Source organism: Myotis daubentonii, chromosome 5 (assembly GCF_963259705.1).
Source record: "Myotis daubentonii chromosome 5, mMyoDau2.1, whole genome shotgun sequence".
NCBI classification, from domain to species: Eukaryota; Metazoa; Chordata; class Mammalia; order Chiroptera; family Vespertilionidae; genus Myotis; species Myotis daubentonii.
In genome coordinates this window covers 21642182-21666623 of record NC_081844.1, presented here as the reverse complement: position 1 = coordinate 21666623, position 24442 = coordinate 21642182, and the positions used below count along the sequence as shown (strand labels likewise).

General features: G+C 50.5%; 1 protein-coding gene across 3 annotated transcripts; it reads right to left on the bottom strand.

Moving 5' to 3' along the window:
- Positions 1–3: 3 nt before the first annotated feature.
- ILVBL (ilvB acetolactate synthase like) lies at positions 4–10908 on the bottom strand. Of its 3 annotated transcripts, none has more exons than XM_059696479.1 (16): positions 10622–10908; positions 9952–10096; positions 8080–8281; positions 7829–7956; positions 7604–7742; positions 7402–7513; positions 4087–4186; positions 3855–3952; positions 3603–3739; positions 2489–2623; positions 1370–1484; positions 1114–1283; positions 967–1037; positions 816–887; positions 554–659; positions 4–446 (listed from the first exon to the last, which is right to left on the bottom strand). In XM_059696479.1, exons 2-16 carry the CDS (start codon positions 10078–10080, stop codon positions 268–270), a joined length of 1893 nt encoding a protein of 630 aa, XP_059552462.1. In that variant the 5' UTR covers positions 10081–10096; positions 10622–10908; the 3' UTR covers positions 4–267. The 3 variants fall into 3 exon arrangements, with proteins under 3 accessions (XP_059552462.1, XP_059552460.1, XP_059552463.1); XM_059696477.1 differs by having other exon boundaries at positions 10592–10719; XM_059696480.1 differs by lacking the exon at positions 10622–10908 and adding an exon at positions 10428–10582.
- Positions 10909–24442: the final 13534 nt, after the last annotated feature.

Below are 24442 nucleotides of genomic sequence, written 5' to 3'. Positions count from 1 at the left end.
GGATGCGTACTTGGGCCCACGTGGACCAGGGGTGGTTTATTCCGTGTGTAGAAAAAGAGAAAGGGCACAATTGGGACCACAAAGAAAAAGGCCCCAGAGCTCTGCTGTGCTTCCAGGGAGCCTCCCTGAACCCTGACCCCTCCAGCCCCTCCCTGGCCTCAGGGAGGATTATAGGGTCACTGAGCCCCACGGGATAGCCCAGAGCAGGCAAGGAAGAGACTCCAGACCAGCTAAGTAGTCCAGGGGTAGGAAGGCACCCACAAGGCCCTACACAGCAATGGAGCCATCGCGGAAGTCTGTCCTCCCAATGAGGATATTGACGACGACTGGATGGCCATCTTGGCACTGCTGCTGGGCATCACGAAGCACCTTAACCACCTGATCCTCATTCTCCCGCGAGAGCAGCAAGCCCTGGGCCCCCAGACCCATGGCTGCTTTGTGATAATCTAAAAAGGGAGATCAAGTCAGATGGTGGCAGGGACCCAGCCCACCAGCCCAAGAGAGACACACCCAGCTGAGCCAGGGACAGCCTCCCCCATGCCAGGCCCCTCACCAGTGTAGGCCAGGCCACAGGCCACATTGCTGCCCAAAGAGGGCACCTGCTCCCGAGAAATCTGGGTCCAGCCAGCATCATTCCCTATCAAGGCCATCACTGGGATCTGCAGGGAGAGGATGAGGCCAAGCCACAGTATTCAGTCCCCACAGGCTTGGCCAGCCAGAGGACCTCCACCAGGCAGAAGCAGCCCCCTCCCCAGCCCAGCCCACCCTGATGACATCTCCCAGAACCTCAGGCTTCACCTGGGGCGGCCGGTTACCTTGTGTCTGACAAAGGTGTCAAATTCGATGAGGCTGTACCCAAAAGCTCCATCCCCAAACAGGCACCAGACCTGAGGTGGGACAGGACATAGTTGGGGTTGTTCATGGCCCAAAAAGCAGCAAGCCACCTGCCTCCAGGCTCTGACTCACCTCAGCATCTGGCCGGCACAGTTTGGCCCCAAGTGCAAATCCTGCTCCAACCCCCAGAGTCCCGAAGGCCCCTAGGAGAACCAAGAGCATGTGTGTGTGAATGGGACTGGACGGTACAAGCTGCCCCAGGCGTAGGCCCTTCCTTACCAGGATCGAGCCAGCACAGGGGGCCACGGGGCTGCACCAGGTGGGCGGCAGTGCCCACAAAGTCCCCGCCATCTACCACCAGAATCGAATTGTCAGGCAAAGTTTCTTCCACCAGCTGCAGCACCCGCACCGGGTTCAGGTGTTGGGATACAGGCATCATCGCCTTCTCCCTGCAATGGACCAGTGCAGGTCAGCAGGACCAGCAGCAGACCTTGCTGGGAACCTACCACCACCCTCCATGTCCACCAGCCCCCACCGAAAGGACTTCTCCTTCTGCTGGTCGGCTTGCCGAAGCTCCTCTGCCCAGTCTGAGGCCCATGTCTGGCCCTGAAGGCCCTCCACCAGCTTCAGCACAAAGGAGCCCACGTCTCCTGGGGAAGGAAAGGGCACAGCTGCAGAGAGGCGGCCTCCTTCTGCCCTTTCAGCACACGAGGCCCAAGCCAACAGGAAGCCAACAGGAGCCTGGGAACAGGAGGCAAGGAGGCAGACCAGGGGCGCTCCTTGAGCAAATCGGGAAAAACATCCTGGGAACCAGGTTAGGGCAGCCAGAGTGAGAGGGAGGGCAAGGCTGGAGAAACAAGGTTTAGGGAGGACAGAGTGGGTTAGAAACCCAGGCCAACCTGGTCGCCAGCCTCCCCATGACACCCCAGATTAGGTCCTATCAGTTCTTCCTCTAAAAGATATTGCTAAAAACACTTCCATCTGCCAAGTACCTCTCTACAACCCACGCACACAGAGTGCTTGTGAGCAAATATACGAGCTGGTGATGATGCACTTTTCATCATCTGCATTAGGAAATAATCACCTCGAGGCTCAGAGAAGTTGAGTTTCTCTTTCCCTGTTCATCCTCGATCTAGGCCTTGTCATTTCTGTCCTGACCCAGTTTAACAGACCCCTTGACACCGTCTGGCCCCTCCAACTCGCTGCCCCCCCAACTGCTACAGTGGGCCTTCCCAAACATGATGAATGAAACTGCCACTTCTCTGTTTGACACAGAGTTCCCTGTCACCAGCACTCAGGGAAGCCCATGTCCTTGCAATGATGGGCGAAGCAGGGCACAGAAAGGCCAGGGGAGAGGACTGATCCGGGGTTGCGGTTATGGCAGACTGACAGAGACCTCAGGGGCCAAGCAGTGAGCAGCTGGCAGCGGGAAAGGATCTGCAGCAGGGGACATGGTCACATGCACATTCCCAGGCCTTCCCTCTGGTGCACACCCACCCTGTGTTCATGCAGAAGCACTCATCAGTCTGAGAGCTGAATCTATGGCTCTGGCTGACTGGGTGCTCCCTCAGGCAAGGTCCAGAACCCAGAACCCAGCTCGAGCCAGCTGCAGCAGAGGGCCCAGGAGCACATGTGTGGGGTGTTAGGGGCTCACCCTGCACAGCTTCCTGGGGCTTCCAGAACATGTCTGAGTTGATCAACATCTCTTTCCGGTTACGGTTGACAATGATGATCTTGCTGCTTCGGCTGAGGACACGGCCATAGGACAGACGGAAGTCACACACAACTCCTAGGGTGGGAGACGGGAACAGTGGATGGAGGGCCAGTGTCCTGGGGGATGCCCCCTACCTAATTTAATCCACCATAGCAGACTGAATACAAAAGGGTGCCCGTTCTTCACCTCTCCATGGCCCCATGCCACCTGTGATGACTTTGTAGCTCCCCTGCCCTTAAACCTGGGCTGGCCTCGGGATGTGCTCTGGCCAGCAGCATGTGTCAGGAGGGCTGGCATGCGTTCCTGAGACCAGGCTTCAATAAGCCTTGCAGCTTTCACTCTCCTTTAAATAACCTGGCTCCCCCCACCCTACATGTTTCATCCTCCAAGTGAAGCAGCCCAAGCCAGCCTGCTGGATGATGAGGAACATGGAGGAGGAGGTAGAGAAGAGTGAGAACTCAGAATCCTAGCTGAGGCCATGCCAACCCAGTGATAGCCCCAGCCAATCCCCAAGTATGTGAGCCAGCCCAGCCTAGATGGGCACAGCTGCCCTCCTGCCTCCCCAACCAGACTCCTGAATGAGCCCTGCCAAAACCAGAAAACCTACCACCTTACCTGTTGGTGGGTCTTGAGAAATAATAATTGCATTTTAAGCCACTGAATTTTGGAATGGTTATTACACAGCAATAGCTAACGGATACAAGTATTATGTGTCCGGCAGACTTCAAAGCACTTTCTGTGAAAATGTATATGCCGTATGTGTACATGCTGTATAAAGGATAAATGCTGTATAACGTGTACAAATGCAAATGCTGTGCAGAAAGTTCCACAGAGCCCACTATCTGTGTGTCCTCCTTTGTGCAAAGCTGGGTCACAGCACACAACTACAACCTGGCACGAGTTCAGATGAATTTCAAAGTCAGAGTTGTTCAAAAACCTTGAAAGGGGCAGGGGTAGGGCCGGTGAGCACCAGATTAGGAGGGGCAGGATCAAAGGGTAAGGGGGGTCCTGGAGTGAGGGAAAGGGAAGAGAGGGGGTGGAGGCTGAAGCCCACCTGCCAGGAGAACAACGTCTGCCTTCTTCAGGGCGGCACCGCGGTTCTGCCGGATGTGCAGGGGGTGGTTTCGGCCCAGCAGCCCCCGTGCCATCCCGCCCAGGAAGCAGGGGACACCCAGAGTCTCCATGGCAGCCCTGCAGGTCCAGGTAAGCAGAAGTGAGTGTGGCCCCGGGCCTGCCAGTCCCCACAGGGCACCAGGGGACCAGGGACCAGGAATGTGATAGTAAAGGCAGGGCTGAGGCTTCTCACCGAAGCTTGCTGGCAGGTGTCGGGGGCAGTAGGGCCTGGCTCCCCAGCACCACAAGGGGCCTTTTGGCCCGGCTCAAGATCTCCACACAGCGCTGAACCTGGGGCAAGAGGTGGGGCTCAAAGAGCCGACCCTGAGTCACCATTAGCCCCCAAGATCAAAGTCCCAATACTGACTCAGGGACAGGCTGTCCTGCCAGGTGGGGTTCTCGGCCAGGAAAGAGGGGCAATTTACCTGCTGGGGGGATGCCTGGGGGATGTCCAGAGGTAGGGGCCCTTCGGGCCGAGGCTCCCAGGCTCCTGCAAAGAGATTGGCCAGGTAATTCTCTAAGTACCTGCGAAGAGGAAAGGAAAGAGTGGTTACCAGGATTCATTACTGAGGTTCCAGGAGCTGAAGGAGGGAAGTCGGACAGGCACAGGGGTGGTCGAGCAATGGCCCAGGGGCAAACCCCAGTGATCAAGTCTCCAGCAGCCAGTTTCCCCTTGGAAGCTTCTGATGACCACACCCACCTGACACAGACCCTCAGAAACAAGTGACACAGGCAGGAGTGCCAGGATCAGGGACAGCTTGCAGGCTCGGGCAGAGGTGGCTCTGCCGCTTCCTAGCTGTGTGGCTTTGGGCAAATGATATAACTTTTCTGAGCAAACTGCTCTGTAAAATGTAAAAGGAAGCCTCCCTCCCAAGGCTCAGTGAACTATCCATTCAGGATACAAAGCACCTGGCAAAACCCTCCATCAGTGGAGCCATTCACATCATCAGTACGCTTGCCTTTCTCTAGCTTCCGACATCCCCTTCTCTGTCTCCTTACTCATTGGGACACAGGGCCCTGGTTTTCCATGAAGCCCCGTGCAGGGCTCTGAAGATACACAGATAAATCCTGCTCAGCCCTGCCCTTAAGAACGCCCAATCCAGCCAAAACCAGATACATGGGTGTTGGCAGGAAGCAGTCGGAACGGGAAGCTTCTGTTTCTCTTTGGAGTCAAACTGCAGAGAATGAGAAGAGGCCAAGGAAGGAAGCATGGAGACCCCCAACATGGAAAGAAAAGGCAAAAGCTAGCCTTGCAGGGGGCTGAGGAGGGAAGCCTGGGAGGAGGGGCGGTGGAGGGGACTATGAGGCCAGGGAGCAAAGAGGCTGTCAGGGCCACAGAACAGAACTGCTTAAAACTTCTGCCTCCCAGATATGACTACTGACCATTTCCTATGTGTTAGAGCCCTGAGCCCCACTCTCTATTCCTGGTTCCCTAACCATGTTGAAGGAAGGATAGGAGACACCTTGCCTTTCACCTGACTTGACATGGGATTCAGCCCTGTTCTTATTTAAAACTAGAGGCCTGGTGCACGAAATTCATACACTGGGGGGGGAGGGGGCTCAGCCTGGCCTGCACCCTCTCGCAGTCAGGGAGCCCTCAGGGGATGTCCAACTGACAGCTTAGGCCCACTCCCCACCTAAGCCATCAGTCAGACATCCTTAGCGCTGGGGCGGAGGCAGGAGAGGCTCTCGCCACCGCTGCCACTGTGCTCACCAGCTATGAGCCTGGCTTCTGGCTAAGCAGCACTCCCACAGCACACTGACACCAGGGGGCAGCTCCTACATTGAGCGTCTGCCCCCTGGTGGTCAGTGCGCGTCATAGCAACTAGTTGTTCTGCCCCCATTGGGCCGAAACCAGCTCTCCCAACATCCCCGAAGGGGTCCCAGATTGCAAGAGGGCACAGGCTAGGCCGAGGAACCCCACCTGTGCACAATCAGAGCCAGGAGGGACGCGGGAGGTTGGCCAGCCGGACAGGAACCACGGGAGGGCTCCAGGGCGTGTCCAGTCTGTCTCGTTCAGTCCCGATTGGCTGGACCCCAGCAGCAAGCTAATCTACCAGTTGGAACGTCTGCCCCCTGGTGGTCAGTGCATGTCAGAGCGACTGGTCAACCAGTCAACTGTCTGCCCCCTGGTGGTCAGTGCACATCATAGCAAGCAATTGAGCAGCCTTAGCATTCATTAGCATATTGTGCTTTGATTGGTTGAACAGACGACCAGACAACTGGACACTTAGCATATTAGGCTTTTATTACATAGAATAATAATGGTTAATTCTTTAGACTTGAGCATTTGCACTATCAAAACTATCTCATTTTATTCTTCACAGACTTATAGTCTAGTGAAAAGCAGGCAACGTTCATTCATTTTACAGATGAGAAAGCTGAAGCCAAAAAAGGTTTAATCACATTATATGTAAGTCAAATTGTTATGCTTTACACCATCAACTGAGAGTGCTGTCTGTCAATTATATCTCAATAAAAATGGGGGGAAATGGTTTAACCATTTGCTCAAGTTATCAAAGCTAGTTAGCAGTAGTCCTGGAATGTGAACCCATGTCTCTGGACTTCCATTTCACTCATTAGAGATGGCCCATAGCTTTGTGGGTAAAGCGCTTGAAGGCTCCTCCAGGCTGAATCCTCATGTGCCATTAACAAGCTGGATGACTTCATGCAAGTCATTCAGTAAAATACCTTAATTCGAAGGGTTGTTATAAAAGACATGGAGTAAAACCGCTACTCCTTGAACTGCCCCTCAAGGTGCATTTCCCAAGCCCAGGGTTCAGGAACCTGTCTGTCTTGTTTACTGTCACCCATATTCACCCTGGTACATGGCACATAGCACACTTGCTAAATATATAAAGGAGGACTGGAAGGAGCAGGGGCAAGAATGGGCAAAGGTGGGAGGGAGGATTGATTCTTCCTCCTCCTGTGTGGTTTCAGCCAGGCCCACCTAGTGGTGACCATAAATGGATCCTTTCACATACCTCTGCTTGAGCTGTGCCCCTACCCCTTTCTATCTGCTCAACTGAAGGAAGTACCCCTCAAACTCCTTAGCTCTTTTAAAACCTTCAGGTTTACCCCAGGCCAGCCCCACTACCCTGCTCTCTCCAAGATCCTAGCCACTTGCCACTCAAAGCCCCAGAGTGAGCTGTGCCCATGTCACAGGCCTGCAGGGACCCACTCCAGTCCCTTTCTCCAGGTACTCATTAGTGATCCATCCATGTCTCTGCATCCCACAGCCACTACCCAGATCCAAGCCATCATCACCTCTCGTCCTGGGCACAACCATACCTCCTCCCTGGCTTCCTACCTTCCACCCAACCAGAGTCCATTCTCCAAACACCAGAGGAAACGTAATAAAAGCCTGAATCAGGGTATCCCACACCTCTGATTAAGGCCCTGCAATGCTTCTTAATGGACTTTGAATTAAACGTAAAACTGCAGGCACTCCCAGTGAGCCATGCTGGCTGCTCTAAACTCAGCCCCTGCCCCCTCTCCTCTTTGCTCACCTGCTGCAAACTCAGCCCCTGCCCTCACAGGCCACCTTGCTTTCCCAACCCACCAAGTTCATTCCTGCCTCAGGACCTTTGCTTATGCTATACCCTCCACCTAGAAGTCTCTTCCCATAGTTGGTTCCTCTCCATTAATGTGCAAATCAATAAATAGCTCAAAGAGGGATAAATGCTGGCAAAAGGTTGCAAGAGAAGGGAGGAGGTCATGGTGGGAGTGGGGCTACCCACCAATAAACTGCTCGACCCATGAGGCCCTTGGGTGGCTTGGCTGGCACCATCTCCTTCTGGACCATGAAGTAGGGATACAGCACATCGATGGGCAGCTCCACAAACACAGGGCCTGTGGAAGCAGGGAGGACACTGAGCTTGCTGGACTTCCCTAACCCCCAGGTCCTAGGACCTGACCACTACCCAGCCCTCTACCACCTACCCGGGGTGCCCGACTGGGCAGCAGCCATCGCAGTCCTCAGAGTGGGCATGATGTCCCGCACTCTGTGCACAGAAGCACAAAACTTGCAGAGTGGCCGGAACAAGGACATCTGATCAATGGCCTGGAGTGCGCCCCGGTTCTGGTGGAAACGGGTTTAAGGGAGTTATGGGGTAGGAGCCCTCCAAACCTCCCTGGAGCCCCTACCACCTCCTGAGGTCAGGGTACCTGCAGCAGGGTACTGGCGGCCCCACCCAGAAGCAGTACTGGGGACTGGGCTATCTGGGCATTCTTTACTGCTGTCACTGTGTTGGTGAGGCCAGGGCCTGCCGTCACTGCCACCACGCCCACCGTTCCTGGAATACAGACCCTGTCACCCTCTGCACCCAATGCCCATCCTACTGGCCACCCCCCAAAGAAAACCCTGCCCCTCAAAGATCCCCCATCCCAGCCCCTAGCGCTCTCTGCTCTGCCCTCACCAGTCAGGCGGGCCACAGCATCAGCAGCAAACACGGCTGTGACTTCATGGCGCGTGTCCACCACGCGGATGCCCAGCTTCTCACAGGCCACCAGCAGCGGGGAAATATGCCCACCAACTAGTGTGAAGAGGAACTTCACACCATGAGCCCTCAGCACAGCTGCCACGCTCTCCCCACCATGCCGGTTGCTCACCTTGTCCACCTAAGCCCATGAAGCAGAAGAGGAAGACTGTCAAGAACTAGGGCAAGGGCACCAGGGCAGGTGGGAAGAGGGGTGATCCCCCACACCCAGGAAGGAGGGAGGGAGCAGGGCCAGAGGGATGTGGGGAAGGCACATATCTTACCATCCTCATGTCATTACAGCTGACCCTTGAACAACACAGGGGTTAGAGGTGCCAACCCCCACAAAGTCAAAAATTCACTAATAACTTCTGACTCCCCCAGAACTTAACTACTAATAGCCTATTAACCATAAGTCTTATCGATAATATAAAGAGTTGATTAACACATATATTGTAGGTTATATGTAGATTATGCTGTATTCTTACAATAAAGTAAGCTAGGGGGAAAAAATGACATTATTAAGAAAGTCATAAGAAAGCCCAGCTGGCATGGCTCAGTGGTTGAGCATCAACCTATGAACCAGAAAATCACAGTTTCATTCCCAGTCAGGGCACAAGCCCAGGTTGTGGACTCGATCCCCTGTGTGGGGTGGGCAGGAGGCAGCCAATCAATTATTCTCTCTCATCATTGATGTTTCTATCCCTCTCTCCCTCTCCCTTCCTCTCTGAAAGCAATAAAAATATAGTTAGAAACAGAAGAGGAAGGAAAAGAAAGTCATAACAAAGAAAAAGCACATTTACTGTATTCTGTATTTATTGAAAAAAATCTGCACATGAGAGGACCCATGTTAGTCAAGAGTCAACTGTATATCCTTTTACAGCTAAGGGGACCAAGACTTGCCCAAGCAAGATTCAATCAACGTTGTTAAGCTCCCTGCTCTGTTACACTGTCCACCCAGAGATGTTGGGAGAATCAGGGAGAGAGGGGGAAGGTGGATCTACAACACCCAGGGAAGTGTGGCCGAAAGCACAAGGCAGCTGTGACTCCAGAACTGCCTGCCCTCCAATATCGGGGCCTGGCAGCCTGACTGTTGACTCCAGACTACCAGGTTCCCTCCCACTCCTGGGCCAGACCCAGTTGACAGGCTGCCAGCCACCAAATGCCTGGGAGTGGGAGCGGCCTCCCAGCCCAGCTTCCACACAACCCCAAAAACCAAGATCCCTTTGCCTTAAAGCTCCACAAGTCTTCAAGGCCAGTGGTGCTGCTTCTATCTAAAAGAGGAAGTTCTGGGAAGAGATCAAGGTTGCTCCAGGCTAGGAAAGACTGGGTAAGGAATCTGGGGAAGGGGTAAATTTCTGAGGCACCAAGTAGTTCAGAGCCAGGTCAAGCTTTTCTGCAAAGAGGTCATTTGAAGCAAGCAACCGCACAACCTCTCTGAGCCTCCGTTTTCTCGAAGGAAAATGCAGACAGAAACAAGGGCATCTATTCTGGGACATGTTGGGTGCATGAGATAATCACTCTGAAACACAGAGCTCAGCAGAGAGCAGCTGTCCCAGCCACATTCTCCTGGGCTTGCCTTCCTAGCAGGAGCAATGGCCCCACTGTGTTCAGGGAAAAGGGCTGGAGCCCCCTGGGGAAGGAGGTGGATGGGGTGTTGAGTGCCCTGGCAGCGGTAACTTCCCCATTACCTCTCACAAGGCAAAGTCCAGGGCGTGTATGGGGTAGGGCCCTGGAAAGACTCTCCTGATAGTCCCTCGCTAGGTCTTCCTTTGGCTGCCCCCAGCTCGCCTCCCCTCGGTGCCCCCGCACCTTGTGCATCAACCGATATAAGAGCCCCAGGCGGTGCGCGGCACCCAGCACGGCAGCCACGAGCGTCCCGCAGACCAGAAGCTGGAAGGAGGGGGAGAAGCCCCCCGCAGGGGCGGCGGCCGTGGACATCTCCTTCTGGTGACACCTAAAGGAGAAAGGGCGGTTCCAGGGCCAGAACGCAGAGACAGATCAATTACCCAGAGGAAGGCACGCCCCCTCTCCCGCACGAATCCCGGGCCACGCCCCTTCCCCGGAGTTTCAGCGTGGCCACGCCCCTGGCGCGGCGAAGCTCGGCCCGAAGCCACGCCCCCCAGGCCACGCCACGCCTCTCGGGATCCAGACCGAGCCCCTAGTCACGCTAGGCTCCCTCCTTTAAGTTGCCAACACCCCCAGACTAGGCGACTACAGGTCAATGCAACTACAATGCCTTCAAAATAGTTGTTGCCCGCTTACCTACTTCTCCATGGATCGCCTACCTTTTACGTCCAGGTGCCGAATCTCAGCGCCAGCGGAGAGCCCCACCCGTCTAGCCAGACCCCGCCCCCGAGCGAGCGCCAGAGCCCCAGCCTGACCCCAACCTCGAGGTTAGGTCACCTCGGGATGTTTCTCCAACTTCCCGGGCACTTCAACCTTCACCTACAAGAAATGACTCCACAGGAATTCCGCGCACCTTCTAGTCACGTGATCCAGGCGAACGGCCGCGTTCCTTTCACCCAAACTGATGGGCAGCGCCAAGTAGTATGGCCACTCGCGCGTGCGCAGAGCCGTAGCCACGCTTCTGGACACAGGCCCCGCCTTTTCTCGCTTCTCATTGGTTCGCAGTGCAAGCCTCACGCCCTTCTGTACAGGAGGCCACGCCCATCAACGTCTGCCATTTGCCAAGGCCCACTCAGGCCCACCTTCCGTGGTCTTCCATTGGCCCCACGCTGCAGGCACTTATTTCGGGCCTTCCGAGTCCAGCCCGCTTTCCATGCCAGCAGTGCGGTATACCTTCAGGTTGGACGGTCGTGGAAGGTCACGGGGCGGCTGCCCAAAGTCCGCCATCTAGGGCCTCTTCCCAAACAAGTCCCACCCCTCGTTCTAACACCAGGTCCCGCCTCCTAGCCAATCGTAACCCGGCAAAGGCAGATGCCCCGCCCCCCAACCGGTAGGCCCGCCTCCGCTGTTGGCCCCGCCCCGCCCTTGGAGTTTCTGGGCTCCAAGTGCTGTGAGTCCATGGTTCAAGCCCGTATTCCAGCCGTCTGGCCTCGGGAAAATTATCTCCCCATCAGTAAAGGGAGAAAACTCTACTACCGAGCAGCCTGCTCTGGTCCAAGACAAATCCTGCCATTTCCGCACTGGCTCCCGTCCCTTGACAACTTTTGGGATTTTCCTCTGAGGATTACACACCATCGTTAATTTCATCATCTAGTCACTAGATTCTAGGGAATCATTCCTAGGTTTTAATTTAACCTATTTTTGAAAAAAGAGAGAAAGAAAAAGAAAAAATATATATTTTAATACTTTTGGCCCCACATTCTCTACCTGTTGCTGTCCCTTTGCTCCTCTAAATTTTTAGCAAAATTCCTCCAATGAGTTACTTGCACTTGCTGTCCCCCTGAACCCTCCTACTTATCTTCTTGAAGAAAACTCTAAACAGGCTCTTCCCCATCACTCTGAGAGCTGTTCTGTATGATTCCAACAGTCTCCAAACAGGTCCCCTCTCCTTCCTGTCTCTCACCCACCAGCTCAACCCCGCTCTATAATTAACAGGATAAAATGCAAACTTCCTAGAAGGGTCTTCTAGGCCCAACTAAACTTCCTAAGCCAATAATGAAATAGTGATCATTATTTTTTGTCAAGCACTTATGTGCAAGGAGCTGTTCCATGCACTTTTGACATATTAACTCATTTAATCCTCACAACAGCCGGGCAAGGGAGGTGTATGATCATTATCCTATTTTACAGATGAGGAAACTGAAACACACAGAGGTTAAGGAACTTGCCCAAGGCCACACAGCTGGTAAGAGAAAGAGGCAGAATGTGAACTCAGGCAGTGCTGCCTGGGTTCCCATAGTGAGAGCATCTCAAGAATGGGTACACACACACACAAAAAGAATGGGTAGTGTTTCAACCATATGGTTCCCCAATGCTTGCAGGGTGTAGTGTTTGGGGCCCACCCAGGTCCCCTTGTGCTTACATCAGATTTTATTCTAAGTTACTTGGGAAGCCAGAGAGGATTTTGAATAGACTAAGTCACACAGAATGCACATGGTTGTTTATAGGGGCCTTATTAGTAATAGCCCAAAACTAGAAAAGTCAAAATGTCCTCCCATAGAGGAGTGGTTAAGCAAACTGTGGTCCATCCTCACCACTGAACACTATTCAGCAATAGTAGGTTCAGCCCTAGCCCAGTTTGCTCAGTGGATAGAGCATTGGACTGCAGATGGAAGGGTTCCAGGTTCGACTCCAGTCAAGGGCATGGTTGCAGGCTCAATCCCTGGCCATGGGAGGCAACCAATCGATGTGTCTCTCTCACATCGATGGTACTCTCTGTGTGTCTCTCCCCCTCCCTTCCACTCTCTCTAAAAATCAATGGATCTGGTGAGGATTAACAACAACAAAAAAAGTTACACACTGTATGATTCCATTGATATGATAGTCTCCGAGTAACAAAACCACAGTGAGAGTGTACAGAGGAGCGGTTGCCGGAAGTGTGGGATATAAATGGATGTGCTAACCACCACACCCACAGCCCTTAAAAAGGAGGGGTGTTTGCCCCTTTGAGCCCCTACACTGTTTCCTGTAGCCTGGGATGTAGATGCGATGGCTGGAACTAAAGGAGTTACTTTCAACCCAGAGGTGGAAGCCATGATTTCATTAAAGCAGAGCCACTTTACCAGCCCTGAACCACACACCTCTAGGCTGTTGTTACATGAGGAAAACATAACATCTCTCTATTTTCAGCTACTGTGTCTCAGGGTCTCTTTGTTACAGCAGCTCACACTGTACACAAAAATGACATAAAAGTTAATACCAGAAGTTGATTCTGCAGTAGTAAGTGCCAGAAGTGGTGTTCTGGGATCATAAAAACCTCAACTATGAGGCATCGACTTGCAAATGAGGTCATGAAGACACAGATACAAGGCGGAAAGCCAGTGATTTACGCAATGTCTTCCATGACAGATTATTGTCTATTGAGTCTGTAGCCCTTCAGCAGGGAGGTGGTTGGGAGAAGCCACACTATTTGTGTGTTTCCTACTTCTTGACACTGTTTAAAGAGAGAGAGGTGGCCTGGGCAAGCAGCAATGCAAGGGACCATAATCATATTAAGGTAGTCTCCCTTCATGCAGGCTACAATTTAAATTGACTAAGTCTGGTGAATTGGGACTCACAGGGAAGCAATAATACAAAGGTGGCCCTGAGGAGGCAATGATAGCAAGATATTGCGCCTTTCTCAGCCTCAGGAGAACGCTAAGGTCCAAGCATGGAGGCCAGGAAATCAATGAGGGCAGCATTCAGGTTTGAGGATTATGTCAGATGGATGAACCTCGAGGACATGATGCTAAGTGAAATAAGGCAGTCACAAAAAGACAAACACTGAATGTTTCCACTTACATGAGGTACTTAAAGCATTTCAAAATCATACAGGCAGACAGTAGACCGATGGTTATCAGTGACTGAGGAGGGAGAATGGGGAGTTAGGGTTTATTGGGGACAGGGTTTCAGTTTTACAAGGTAAATAAGTTCTGAAGGTGGATGGTGGTTGCTCAACCATGTGAATGTATTTATTGGCACTGAACTGTACACTTAAAATGGTTAAGATGGTAAAAAAATTTATATTGATCTTTTTTTTGAGAGAGAGAGAGAGAGAGAAATGGGGAGAGGGAGAGGGAGAAAAAAACTTTGATGTGAGAGAGAAATAGCAACTGCCTGCTTCCTGCACACCCCCTACTGGGAATCCAAGCCCAAAACCCAGGCAATGTATCCTGACTGAGATTTGAACCAGCAACCTTTGGGTGCATGGGATAACACCCAACCAACTGAACTACACTGGCCAGGGCAAAATGGTCAATCTTATGTTATGTGTATTTTACCACAATTTTTAAAATTGAAAAAGGAAAGAACTTTATCAGAGGAAATGTTTGGCTGTGGTTGCTTGCACATGGAGCTGCCTGGCAACAAAAAGATCGGATGCCTACTAAATTTTTGAGAGGAACCAGGCCTGGACTGGAAAACACTATGGCTATTTGGCTTATAAAACCGTGTCCCAAGGTTGAACCATGAGGCCCTCAAAATTAGACCAACAGGAAATGAGGTGCAAAAGCTTCAGCAGTAGCCATGGGACAGAGGACAGTGAGGAGCCTCCCAGAGGTCAGAGCCAAGGACCATGGAGGACAATAAACAAAGAACTTATTCACAGCAAGAAAAGGAAACTTACAATTCCTGCCTAACAAAATTTAAAATTGCAAGACTCAAAACTTCTGTGTGTTTCCCGTGCTTTTATTAAAATTTTTTTTACTATGGTTTTAACATTTATTTCTCATTTAGATCAGAAAAAAAAATTTCATCCTCACCCAAGGGTATTTTTTTTTTTAATTTTAGAGAGAAAAGAAGGGAGAGGGGGGTGGGGGGGAATACACATCAATGTGAGAAAAAAACATCAATCAGTTGTCTCCCATACATGCCCCGATCCGGGGTCAAATCCACAACCTAGGTATGTGCCCTGACCGGGAATTGAAACTGCAACTTTTTGGTGTATGGGTTGACACTCCAGCCAACTGAGAAATCCAGCCAGGGTGATCTGAATTTTTTTTTTTTTTTTAAGCTTGTAGGTCACCAGACTAGGAGAGGCCTTCCCAGGGCTTGAAGGACAGATCTTAGATTTCAAATTGGATGCAGTGAATGGATGGCTCTTCAGGCTATATTCCTTGGAGTGGGGTACTGTATGTATGAGAAGGAGGGATACACGGATATTTTGTGACTTTGTATCTGGCTTACTTTACTTAGCATAATGTCCTCTAAGTTCATCCACATTGTAGCATGTGTCAGAATTTCCTTCCTTTTAAAAGCTGAATATAAAATGGTATGTATATACCACATATTGCTTACCCATTCACCCATTGATGAACACTTGTGTCGCTCCCACCTTTTGGCCTTTGTGAGTAACGCTGCTATGAACATGGGTGCACAATACATCTTTGAGATCCTGCTTTCAGTTCTTTTGGATGTATATCCAGAAGTTGAATTGCTGCATCATATGGTAGTTCTGATTTTTTATTTTTCAATGAACCACCATAATGTTTTTCATAGCAGCTGCATCATTTTATATTCCCAACAACAGTGTACAAGGGTTCAAATTTCTCCATATCTCTACTAACACTTGTCATTTTCAGGGGGAGGAGGGTTGTACTAGCCATCCTTGTAATGGGGCGACCCACGGAGACGACCACCAGGGACTCAGATCAAAATTTAGGAGCCTTTATTAAGCTGGCCAGCAACTACAGTTACAGCACCCTGCTGAAGCAGAGGCTGAACTGCAGTGCCAACTACAGGAGTTCCAGCGTTTTTATTTGCAAAAACCACAAAGTTAGTTACAAAGCCTTGTTTACACAATTTGTTCCCGACACAGTTCAGCATCAGTACAGTGACTACCTTCCTATCTATGTGTTTTAGGAACAGAGAGCACAGCGTGCCCTATCTGGCCGAAGCGCCAGCACATTCCTATCTATGTGTTTTAGGAACAGAGAGCACAGCATGCCCCGCCTGGCCAAAGCTCCAGATATGCAGCCCAGCACATTCCCCACTGGTTTCATGTACATGAGTCAAATCATTGACTCTTTTGGGTCATTGTTGGGGAGGGAGTTATATTGACCCCTGAGGACTATAAGCTTGCTAGAATTAATTCTTTGCCGAATAAAGTCAGTGGGCCTGTTTATAAGATAAGGGCCTGGAATGAGGGCCAGGAGTAATCTCTAGAGGGTCCGAAGAGTCCTGGACTCTCTATTTTGCCTGGGCTGTCTTAAGCCGGGCGTGATGAAGCCACATCAGGACCCCGTCGACCTTGACTGCCGTGGGAGTGGTCCTTTCCAGGTCGGAGTCGGTCCTTGGGTGGCAAATTTCTTTACCCAAACAGAGTCACCAGGTTGGAAGGGATAAACCGGATACAGGCAGAGCATCTTGGATGTGCTTCTGGTCTGCTTTTTTTTTGGTAGACTGTAAAGCCTAAAAGAACTTGAGTAAAGATTGGTTATGGATTTCAGCTTTTCTAGATGGGGTTTCCATGTAAGCTGGTGAGGTGGGTAGGTCAGGGTCTGGAAGAGTCACAAGAATCTGTAGAGGCCCCACTGGTTTTAGGGCAGCCTCCCGGGCTGCTTCATCGGCAGCCTAGTTTTCTCTTGCTTCTGGGGAGTCCCCTTGTCTTACACACATAGAGTGGGAAAGACTTAGTTACATCTGGCAGTGCCAGTTGGCCCATCGTCCTTGCTCTGCTCATGTCTGTCTAACTGCCTAATATATTACCTCATGGATCCTGGCTCTGAATTCTTTCAGGGAAAATGGACGTTGGATTTCTTCTGTAATTACTTCCTGCTGAGGCGGGTCAGAAGTTTCTCTCAGAGCCAAGAGATCCTTGCTGTCTGTCAGAGGGACGATGAGGCCTGGGCACAGAAGGAGGTGGGCTTGTGACCTGGCAGAGACAAACTGTAACAAATGGTCTGGTGGGAGGGAAAGAAAATATTTAAATAGAGTTTTTTCTTCTTAAAATTATCCCTCCATTTATTAAAATATTAATTTATTTACTGTATTCAATTTGGCCTGATTGTTTGCATAAACACAACAAGAATGGTAACTGACTGCCTTTGCTGGAATTTCATGATTGAATCTTAATGTGCCCCATAGGGCCAGGAAGTCAAGCCATCTAGCCGCCATCAGGCCGGCCTGCAGTATCTGCTGAGTTAGGTGAATTCCTCATCTGCAGTGGCTCTTCCCGGGCCCATTGTCCTTGCTTTAAGGCCCTTCTCAGCAGCCCTCCTACTCATCGTGGCCCAGAGTGTGTGGGGGTTCTGCAGGGATGCAGAGGTTCCCTTATTGCTCCCCTTGTACTCTGACTAACCACCAGTGATGGTAGGGCATGGGCCTGATGCTCCAGTGCCAGCTATTTTCAGGGCTTCCAAGCAAGATACCAGGCTTTCTCCATGGCACTCTTATTGCCTTCAAGTCTTCAGAGATCAGACAGCGCTCTTTAAAACATGATACTCCAGTCAAAGTTTTCGGTCAATAAAACCACTATTGGAAACCGATCTTATTGAATTTATGCAAAGAAATGTATTGCCATGATTTATTTATTAAGTATTGCCAAATTTCAGAGGAATTATATAAGGAGAAAAAGCTACTGACCTGCTTTAAGGTCTTCTGATTTTAACTTGCCAGTCCTTTTTATGGACTCTCCAGAGTTATAACAAAACAGTAACTGTTGGATTTCTTTTATCAGTCCCCAATAAGTACTTTGGCATAACTATTTACCCTCTGTTTAGGGAGGCAGAATATAAATTATTTACTCTTTCTGGCTTACTGGCCTGTATCATTTAATTAATTTCTTTTCAATTTTTTTCTTCTTTTCATTACATACAGAACCTTTATAAATTTTATATTTTCAAATTAGCCTTTAATCTTCTTTCTATGTCCTTTAAAAATGCATAACTATGCCTCAGACCTTCTACTCAGTAATTCCTTATTCTTAGAAACCTCAATCCTTTAATGATTACTATAAAAAGCCAGTATTTCTTAGATTACTAAGAACAGGTAAGAACTGCTTCCTTATGTAATTTCAAGGATATTGTATCAGTATAATTTAGTATTGGAAGGGTTAAAGAGAACAAAACAGGACAGAGAAAAGCTTGTGCTTAGTAGCAGCTTGCGGCCTTGAGTCCAGCATAGTTCAGATAAGTAAAAATCAATAAAAACTATCTCTCCCTGCTCTCCCTGCCGACGGCCCCCTCTTTTCTGCATTAACCATTTACTCTGTCCTTAGCTGCTCTCCCTCCTAGATTTTTCCTTCTTTACTCTAAGCCCCAGAGGCTCAAATCCTTCTCCTCTTTTACCGCTTTTGACCTCTCTGACTATCCCCCTGTCCCCCAGCCTAAGGCTCCTCCGTCTCAGCAGGCTGAGAGCCTACTACCCTATCTAGCGAATCCTACTGCCACTACCCCATCTCACACCCACTCCGGAGCAGTTTTTGGTTCTCTTCCTCCCCCAGTCAGACCGGATGCTGTCGCCAACAGAGACTTACTGTAAACCTATCAGGAAGGGCAGGCAGGTCGCAGGTCTCGGGACCACATGATAAAAATCTGGCAGTCCCTCTCTCTCACCCTACACAGGCCATGAGAAAATGTACTAATCTTAACCCAACAAGCCTTTGTTTAAACTTCTTTGGGTTGCAGCCTTATACCTTTAAATTAACCCTAGACTTCTAAAATTTTAACCTAACACAGCAAAATTATACATCAGGGAAAAGCAATTAAAAGTTCTCTACTGTCTTCCCCCTAAAGTTGGGTTTGCCCTATCTTTAAACAAACAACAGAAAGAGATAACAAATACTCTCATGTTTTCCAGCCAGATGGCACAAAGTAGCTTTCGCTTCACACAGACTCTCACACTTACATTCATACACCAGACAGTCCGAGTTTTTGACTTCTACCAGATATTTACTCAGAGTTTAAACAGTCCAACTGACTCCTGATTAATTTGCCTGAGGAAGTCGTTGACTTCCAGAGAGGTGATCAAGCTCCCCTACAACTCACTTGGAGTGGGCCTGACTGATAGGGGCCCCTACAAATCAAAATAATTAATGGGGGTGGCATAGTCCTCTCCGCGTCTCTTGAAGTCCTGAAAATTCTCAAGAAAACTTTGTAAGGGGGTCAACGAAGACGACTGACCCTGACCCATTTTGACAAAGACAAAGACAACAAAGAACAAAGACAAAACAAACCAGAGAAATGCAACCTAAGGTTGCCCAGACCAGGACCCCCAGAAGCCGTCGCATCCTGGCGGTCGGACTCTGAGGTTCTGCTGCATCCAGCCCTCTTTTGAGTCCTAAAGGGAACGTCCCACAGACAGATACCAGATTCTTACCTCCCCGCTGGAGGTCCAGGTGGCTCGTCGTTTTCAGATTGCAGTTTTGGGAGGAAAACACTCTGCTTCCCTGGGACCCGGGACAGAGACTGGAGTGTCCTCACCTGGGGTGTCCGAGGTGTCCACTGGCAACTCGGCCAGAGTGGATCTCGCTGGGGCCTCCAAATGTAATGGGGCGACCTGCAGAGACGACCACCAGGGACTCAGATCAAGATTTAGAAGCCTTTATTAAGTTGGCCAGCAACTACAGTTACAACACCCTGCTGAAGCAGAGCCTGAACTGCAGTGCCGACTACAGGAGTTCCAGCGTTTTTATTTGCAAAAACCACAAAGTTAGTTACAAAGCCTTGTTTACACAATTTGTTACCGACACAGTACAGCATCAGTACAGTGACTACCTTCCTATCTATGTGTTTTAGAAACAGAGAGCACAGCGTGCCCCGTCTGGCCGAAGCGCCAGATATGCAGCCCAGCACACTCCTAATAGAAGTGATAGCATAACTTTTAATTAATCATTTTGTCAACAGTCATTCTTTCTTTGATTTTGCCAATGCTTCTCCCAGGAAAGCGATAGAATGAAAGCCCTATCCTAACACAAACACACCTGTCAAATTCTGTTGTGCTACCCAGTGTTGCTCAGTTGGTTGAGCATTGTCCCATTCACCAAAAGGTCACCAGTTCAATTCCTGGTCAGGACACATGCCCAGATTGCGGTTTCAATCCCTAGATGGGGTGCTGATCAATGTTTTTCTCACATTGATGTTTCTCTCTCACTCCCTCTCCCTTCCTCTCTCCCTAAAAAATCAATAAAAACTTTTTTTTATTCTGTTTTCCCAAAGAAGGGGTTAAGGTAATCCAGTCCCACTAAAGGAACACTACAATCCATGTTTGCCAACATGATGTTCATTTCTGACTAATTGTTTTCTAGAACAACCACCCATTTCCCCCAAAATTGTACCAGCAGGAAAGGAGTTGAGAAAGTTTCTGTAGAGGCCCTGGGGACAGAGGACAGAGAGGAGCCTCCCAGAGGACAAAGCTAGATATGGAAAGAAAATGAGCCATCTTTACTCCCTATAACTTTTTAAATCTTGCCCCTCCGTCGTTGGCATCTGGACAGTAGCAAAGGAAGGGTTGGGAAGTAAAACTATGTCAGCTTGAGGAGTGGGCTTTGGGCTGCAAGTATCGAAAAACCCAAATGCAAGTGGGTTTAAATGAGACCCATAAATAAAATGACAATTTATTCTTTGACACACCAAGAAATGTTGGAGGACAGAGTTTTTTCATCCTTTCTACTCTGCCATTCTTGGATGCTGTGTCACAAGATGGCTGCAGAAGCTCCGGACATCACCTTCTCACAGAGACGCAAACAGAGGCAAGCAAAGAAAACGTCTCTTCTCACAGCTTTTTTAAAGCTAAGGAAATTACAGACTCCTGTTCTGCTGCCTTCCCTCCCACTCATATTGGCTAAAACTGAGTCATGCATGTGCCCATTTCTATATCAATCTCTAACAAGAGAATGTAGTTATGATTGGCTTATAATAATCATAATTTTCAACTCTGATCGCTTAGGCAGCACACATGGAAAAGTTGAAATGATAATTTTCAACTCTGGATCTAGCAGAAGCCCAACTTCCAAGATTTCCCTGAGACCTAATCTACAGCAGGGTTCTGTGAGCAAGAAGAGAGAACACGGATGCTGTGCGAGCCATCTGGCATCATAGGCTCTTCCTAGAGTTCACATCAGGGAGAAGAAGGCCTTCAGTGTGCTTCTTCCCCCGTACACATCCCTTATTCATTACCTAATGCTTCATTAACAGATTACCCCAAACTTGGTGACTTAAAACCACACATGTTTCAACATGGGTTCAAGAAACCCATCCATTTAGGATTTTCAAAATCTTATTGCTAAGCTATGCAAAATGGGCCGTAAAATTAGAAAACAAAGAAGCCCGCCCTAACTGGTTTGCCTCAGTGGATAGAGCCTTGACCTGTGGACTGAAGGGTCCCGGGTTTTATTCCAGTCAAGGGCATGTACCTTGGTTGCGGGCACATCCCCAGTAGGAAGTGTGCAGGAGGCAGCTGATCGATGTTTCTCTTTCATCGATGTTTCTAACTCTCTATCCCTCTCCCTTCCTCTCTGTACAAAATCAATAAAATATTTTAAAAAGAAAAGAAAACAAAAAGCCTGAAGAGGCACCCCAAAGGCAAGGCACAGTGGACAGTGTGAGAAGTCAGAGAAATGGTGGCTAGGTTTCCCCAACATGATCAGAAGTGTGTAGATAGGGAGAGTTTTTCTGAGGTTTTGCCTCCCTCCTTTTTAAGAGATTCCACTTGCAAGTGTACCAAATAGGATCCAACAGGAAACGGTTGACACACTCCTGATCTATATATATAAAAGGCTAATATGCAAAGTGCCCCTTCCAGAGTTTTACTGGAAGAACGGGAATTAGATCACTCACTATGACTTGCACTGACCACCAAGGGGAGGCGCAGAATGAAGGAAGGCCCCTGCTGGCAGCCGGAAGACCCCAATCAGCCCTGATTGCCAGACAGGCCTAGGGACCCTATCCGTGCACAAATTTCATGCAACAGGTCTCTAGTAGATAATATAGGAACAGATTCTTAACGGGGCTGTTGGCAAATGTCTGGGTAGAGTTAAGGGCTGATAAAGCACCCCAGAGCTACAAAAACTGGAGATCTGTTTATACCTACTTGTCTGAAGGTACAAAGGAAAGGGTGGTTACAGATACAAGAGAAAGTGGCCTAGTGGAAGGGACTGTGGTTTCTGGTTTTAAGAGAACAGTCGCCAATGGCACCACTTAGAGAGAGATCCATGGGAATAACATCATGACCTTTCCCTCCTCCTGTCCTCCACCTCCTGCCTGTGCCTACCATTGGCCAAAACCAACCAAAAGCCAGACAGCAGAGAACAATCACTGTGGTCCGTACATTGGTCTCCTGAGACATAGAGCAGGTGGACCTGTTGGGACAAGTGGAAGGTGCAGCATATTAAGCACAGACCATAGTTTCCTGGAAAATATCACGTTGGAAGAACCACCACCAGTTTTTATCTTGATGTCTTTTCTAGTTCCTTGAGGTATAAAGTTAAATTATTAAATTGGAATCTTTCTTCTTTTTAAATGGAAGCACTTACAGTTATGAATTTTCCTCTGAGCAATGCTTTTGCTGCACCCTCTAAGTTTTGGTATGTTGTGTTTTCATATTCATACATCTCAAAGTATTTTCTTTTTTTAATTTAATTTTGTTTTATTTCTTAAAGTATTACAAAGAGTATTACACATGTCTCCTTCCACCCCCTTGACATTTCCCCGGCCTCCCTTGCACCCCAGTGTCTTGTGTCCATTGGTTATTCTTATATGCATGCATACAAGTCCTTTGGTTGATCTCTTACCCGCCCCCCCAACCCTCCCTAGGCTTCCCACTGTAGTTTGACAGTCTGTTCAATGCTGCTCTGCCTTTGTATCTATTTTTGTTCATCAGTTTATAATGGTCTTTATTATCCATAAATGAGTGAGATCATATGGTATTTTTCTCGGCTTCCAAGGGGCCATCGCAGCCTCACAGGGGCTGTCACAGCCTTGCAGGGGCCGTGTCAGCCTCACAGGGGCTGTCGCAGCCTCACAGGGGCCGTCCCAGACTCACAGGGGCCGTTTCAACCTCACAGGGGCCGTCTCAACCTCACCGGGGCTGTTCCAACCTCACCAGGGCCATTTCAACCTCACCGCAGCCGTCCCAGCCTCACCGGGGTCGTCCCAGCCTCACCAGGGCCATCTCAGCCTCACTGGGGTCGTCCCAGCCTCACAGGGGCCGTCTCAACCTCACCGATGCTGTTCCAACCTCACAGGGGCCATTTCAAACCTCACTGGGGCCGTCTCAGCCTCACTGGGGCCGTCTCAGCCTCACCGGGGTCGTCTCAGCCTCACCGGGGCTGTCTCAGCCTCATCGGGGCCGTCTCAGCCTCACTGGGGTCGTCCCAGCCTCACAGGGGCCGTCTCAGCCTCACTGGGGTCGTCCCAGCCTCACAGGGGCCGTCTCAACCTCACCGATGCTGTTCCAACCTCACAGGGGCCGTTTCAACCTCACCGGGGCCGTCTCAGCCTCACCGGGGCTGTCCCAGCCTCACCAGGGCCATTTCAGCCCCATCAAGGCCATTTCAACCTCACAGGGGCCGTTTCAACCTCACAGGGGCCGTTTCAACCTCACCAGGGCTGTTTCAACATCACCAGGGCCGTTTCAACCTCACAGGAGCTGTCTCAGCCCCACTGGGGCAGTCCTAGCCTCACAGGGGCTGTCTCAACCTCACCGGGGCCGTCTCAACCTCACCGGGGCTGTTGCAACCTCACTGGGGCAGTTTCAACCTCACCGGGGCCGTTTCAACCTCACCAGGGCCGTTTCAACCTCACTGGGACTGTTTCAACCTCACGGGGGCCGTCTCAGCCTCACTGGGGCAGTCCCAGCCTCACAGGGGCCATCCCAACCTCACTGGGGCAGTTTCAACCTCACTGGGGCAGTTTCACCCTCACCGGGGCCGTTTCAACCTCACAGGGCCCATTTTAACCTCATCAGGGCAGTTTCAGCCTCACCGGGGCCGTTGCAACCTCACTGGGGCCTTCCCAGCCTCACCGGGGCCGTCCCAGCCTCACAGAGGCCATCCCAGCCTCACCAGGGCCGTCTCAGCCTCACCAGGGCCATTTCAGCCTCATCGAGGTGGTTTCAACCTCACCAGGGCAGTTTCAACCTCACAGGGGCCATTTCAAACAACCGGGGCCATTTCAACCTCACAGGGGCTGTCTCAGCCTCACTGGGCAGTCCCAGCCTCACAGGGGCCATCCCAACCTCACAGGGGCCGTCTCAATCTCACTGGGGTTGTTGCAACCTCACTGGGGCAGTTTCAACCTCACCAGGGCTGTTTCACCCTTACCGGGGCCATTTCAACCTCACAGGGGCCATTTCAATCTCACCAGGGCGGTTTCAGCCTCACTGGGGCCGTTGCAACCTCACCAGGGCCATCCCAGCCCCACCGGGGCCGTCCCAACCTCACCGGGGCCATTTCAACCTCACTGGTCAAAGTATTTTCTAATCTAACTTGTAATTTCTTATTTGTCCCATTAGAGGCCAGGTGCATGAAAATTCATGCACTGGAGGGGGGTTCCTCAGCCTGGCCTGCCCCCTCTCACAGTCCGAGAGCCCTCAGGGGCAGGAGGCGACCCAACCAACAGGGGAAAGCAACGCCCCCATCACACCTCTGCTGCTGACACTGCCGGCAGTGCTAGCCTCAGCCAGCCCTGGTTACCTGAGGCTCAGGTGGCCCTGGGAGGCTGGGCAGCCACAATCTGAGGCTTGCCTGCACCTCGGGCCA

Bases quoted from the DNA above. Each gene is read 5' to 3' on its own strand.
- ILVBL (XM_059696479.1), bottom strand. From the start codon at position 10,080: ATGTCCACGGCCGCCGCCCCTGCGGGGGGCTTCTCCCCCTCCTTCCAG. The intron at 7,957-8,079 runs GTGAGGGCAGAG...TCTGTATTCCAG, and splicing joins TGCTGTGGCCCGCCTGACTG to GAACGGTGGGCGTGGTGGCA. The intron at 7,514-7,603 runs GTAGGTGGTAGA...CTGCTTCCACAG, and splicing joins TGCCCAGTCGGGCACCCCGG to GCCCTGTGTTTGTGGAGCTG.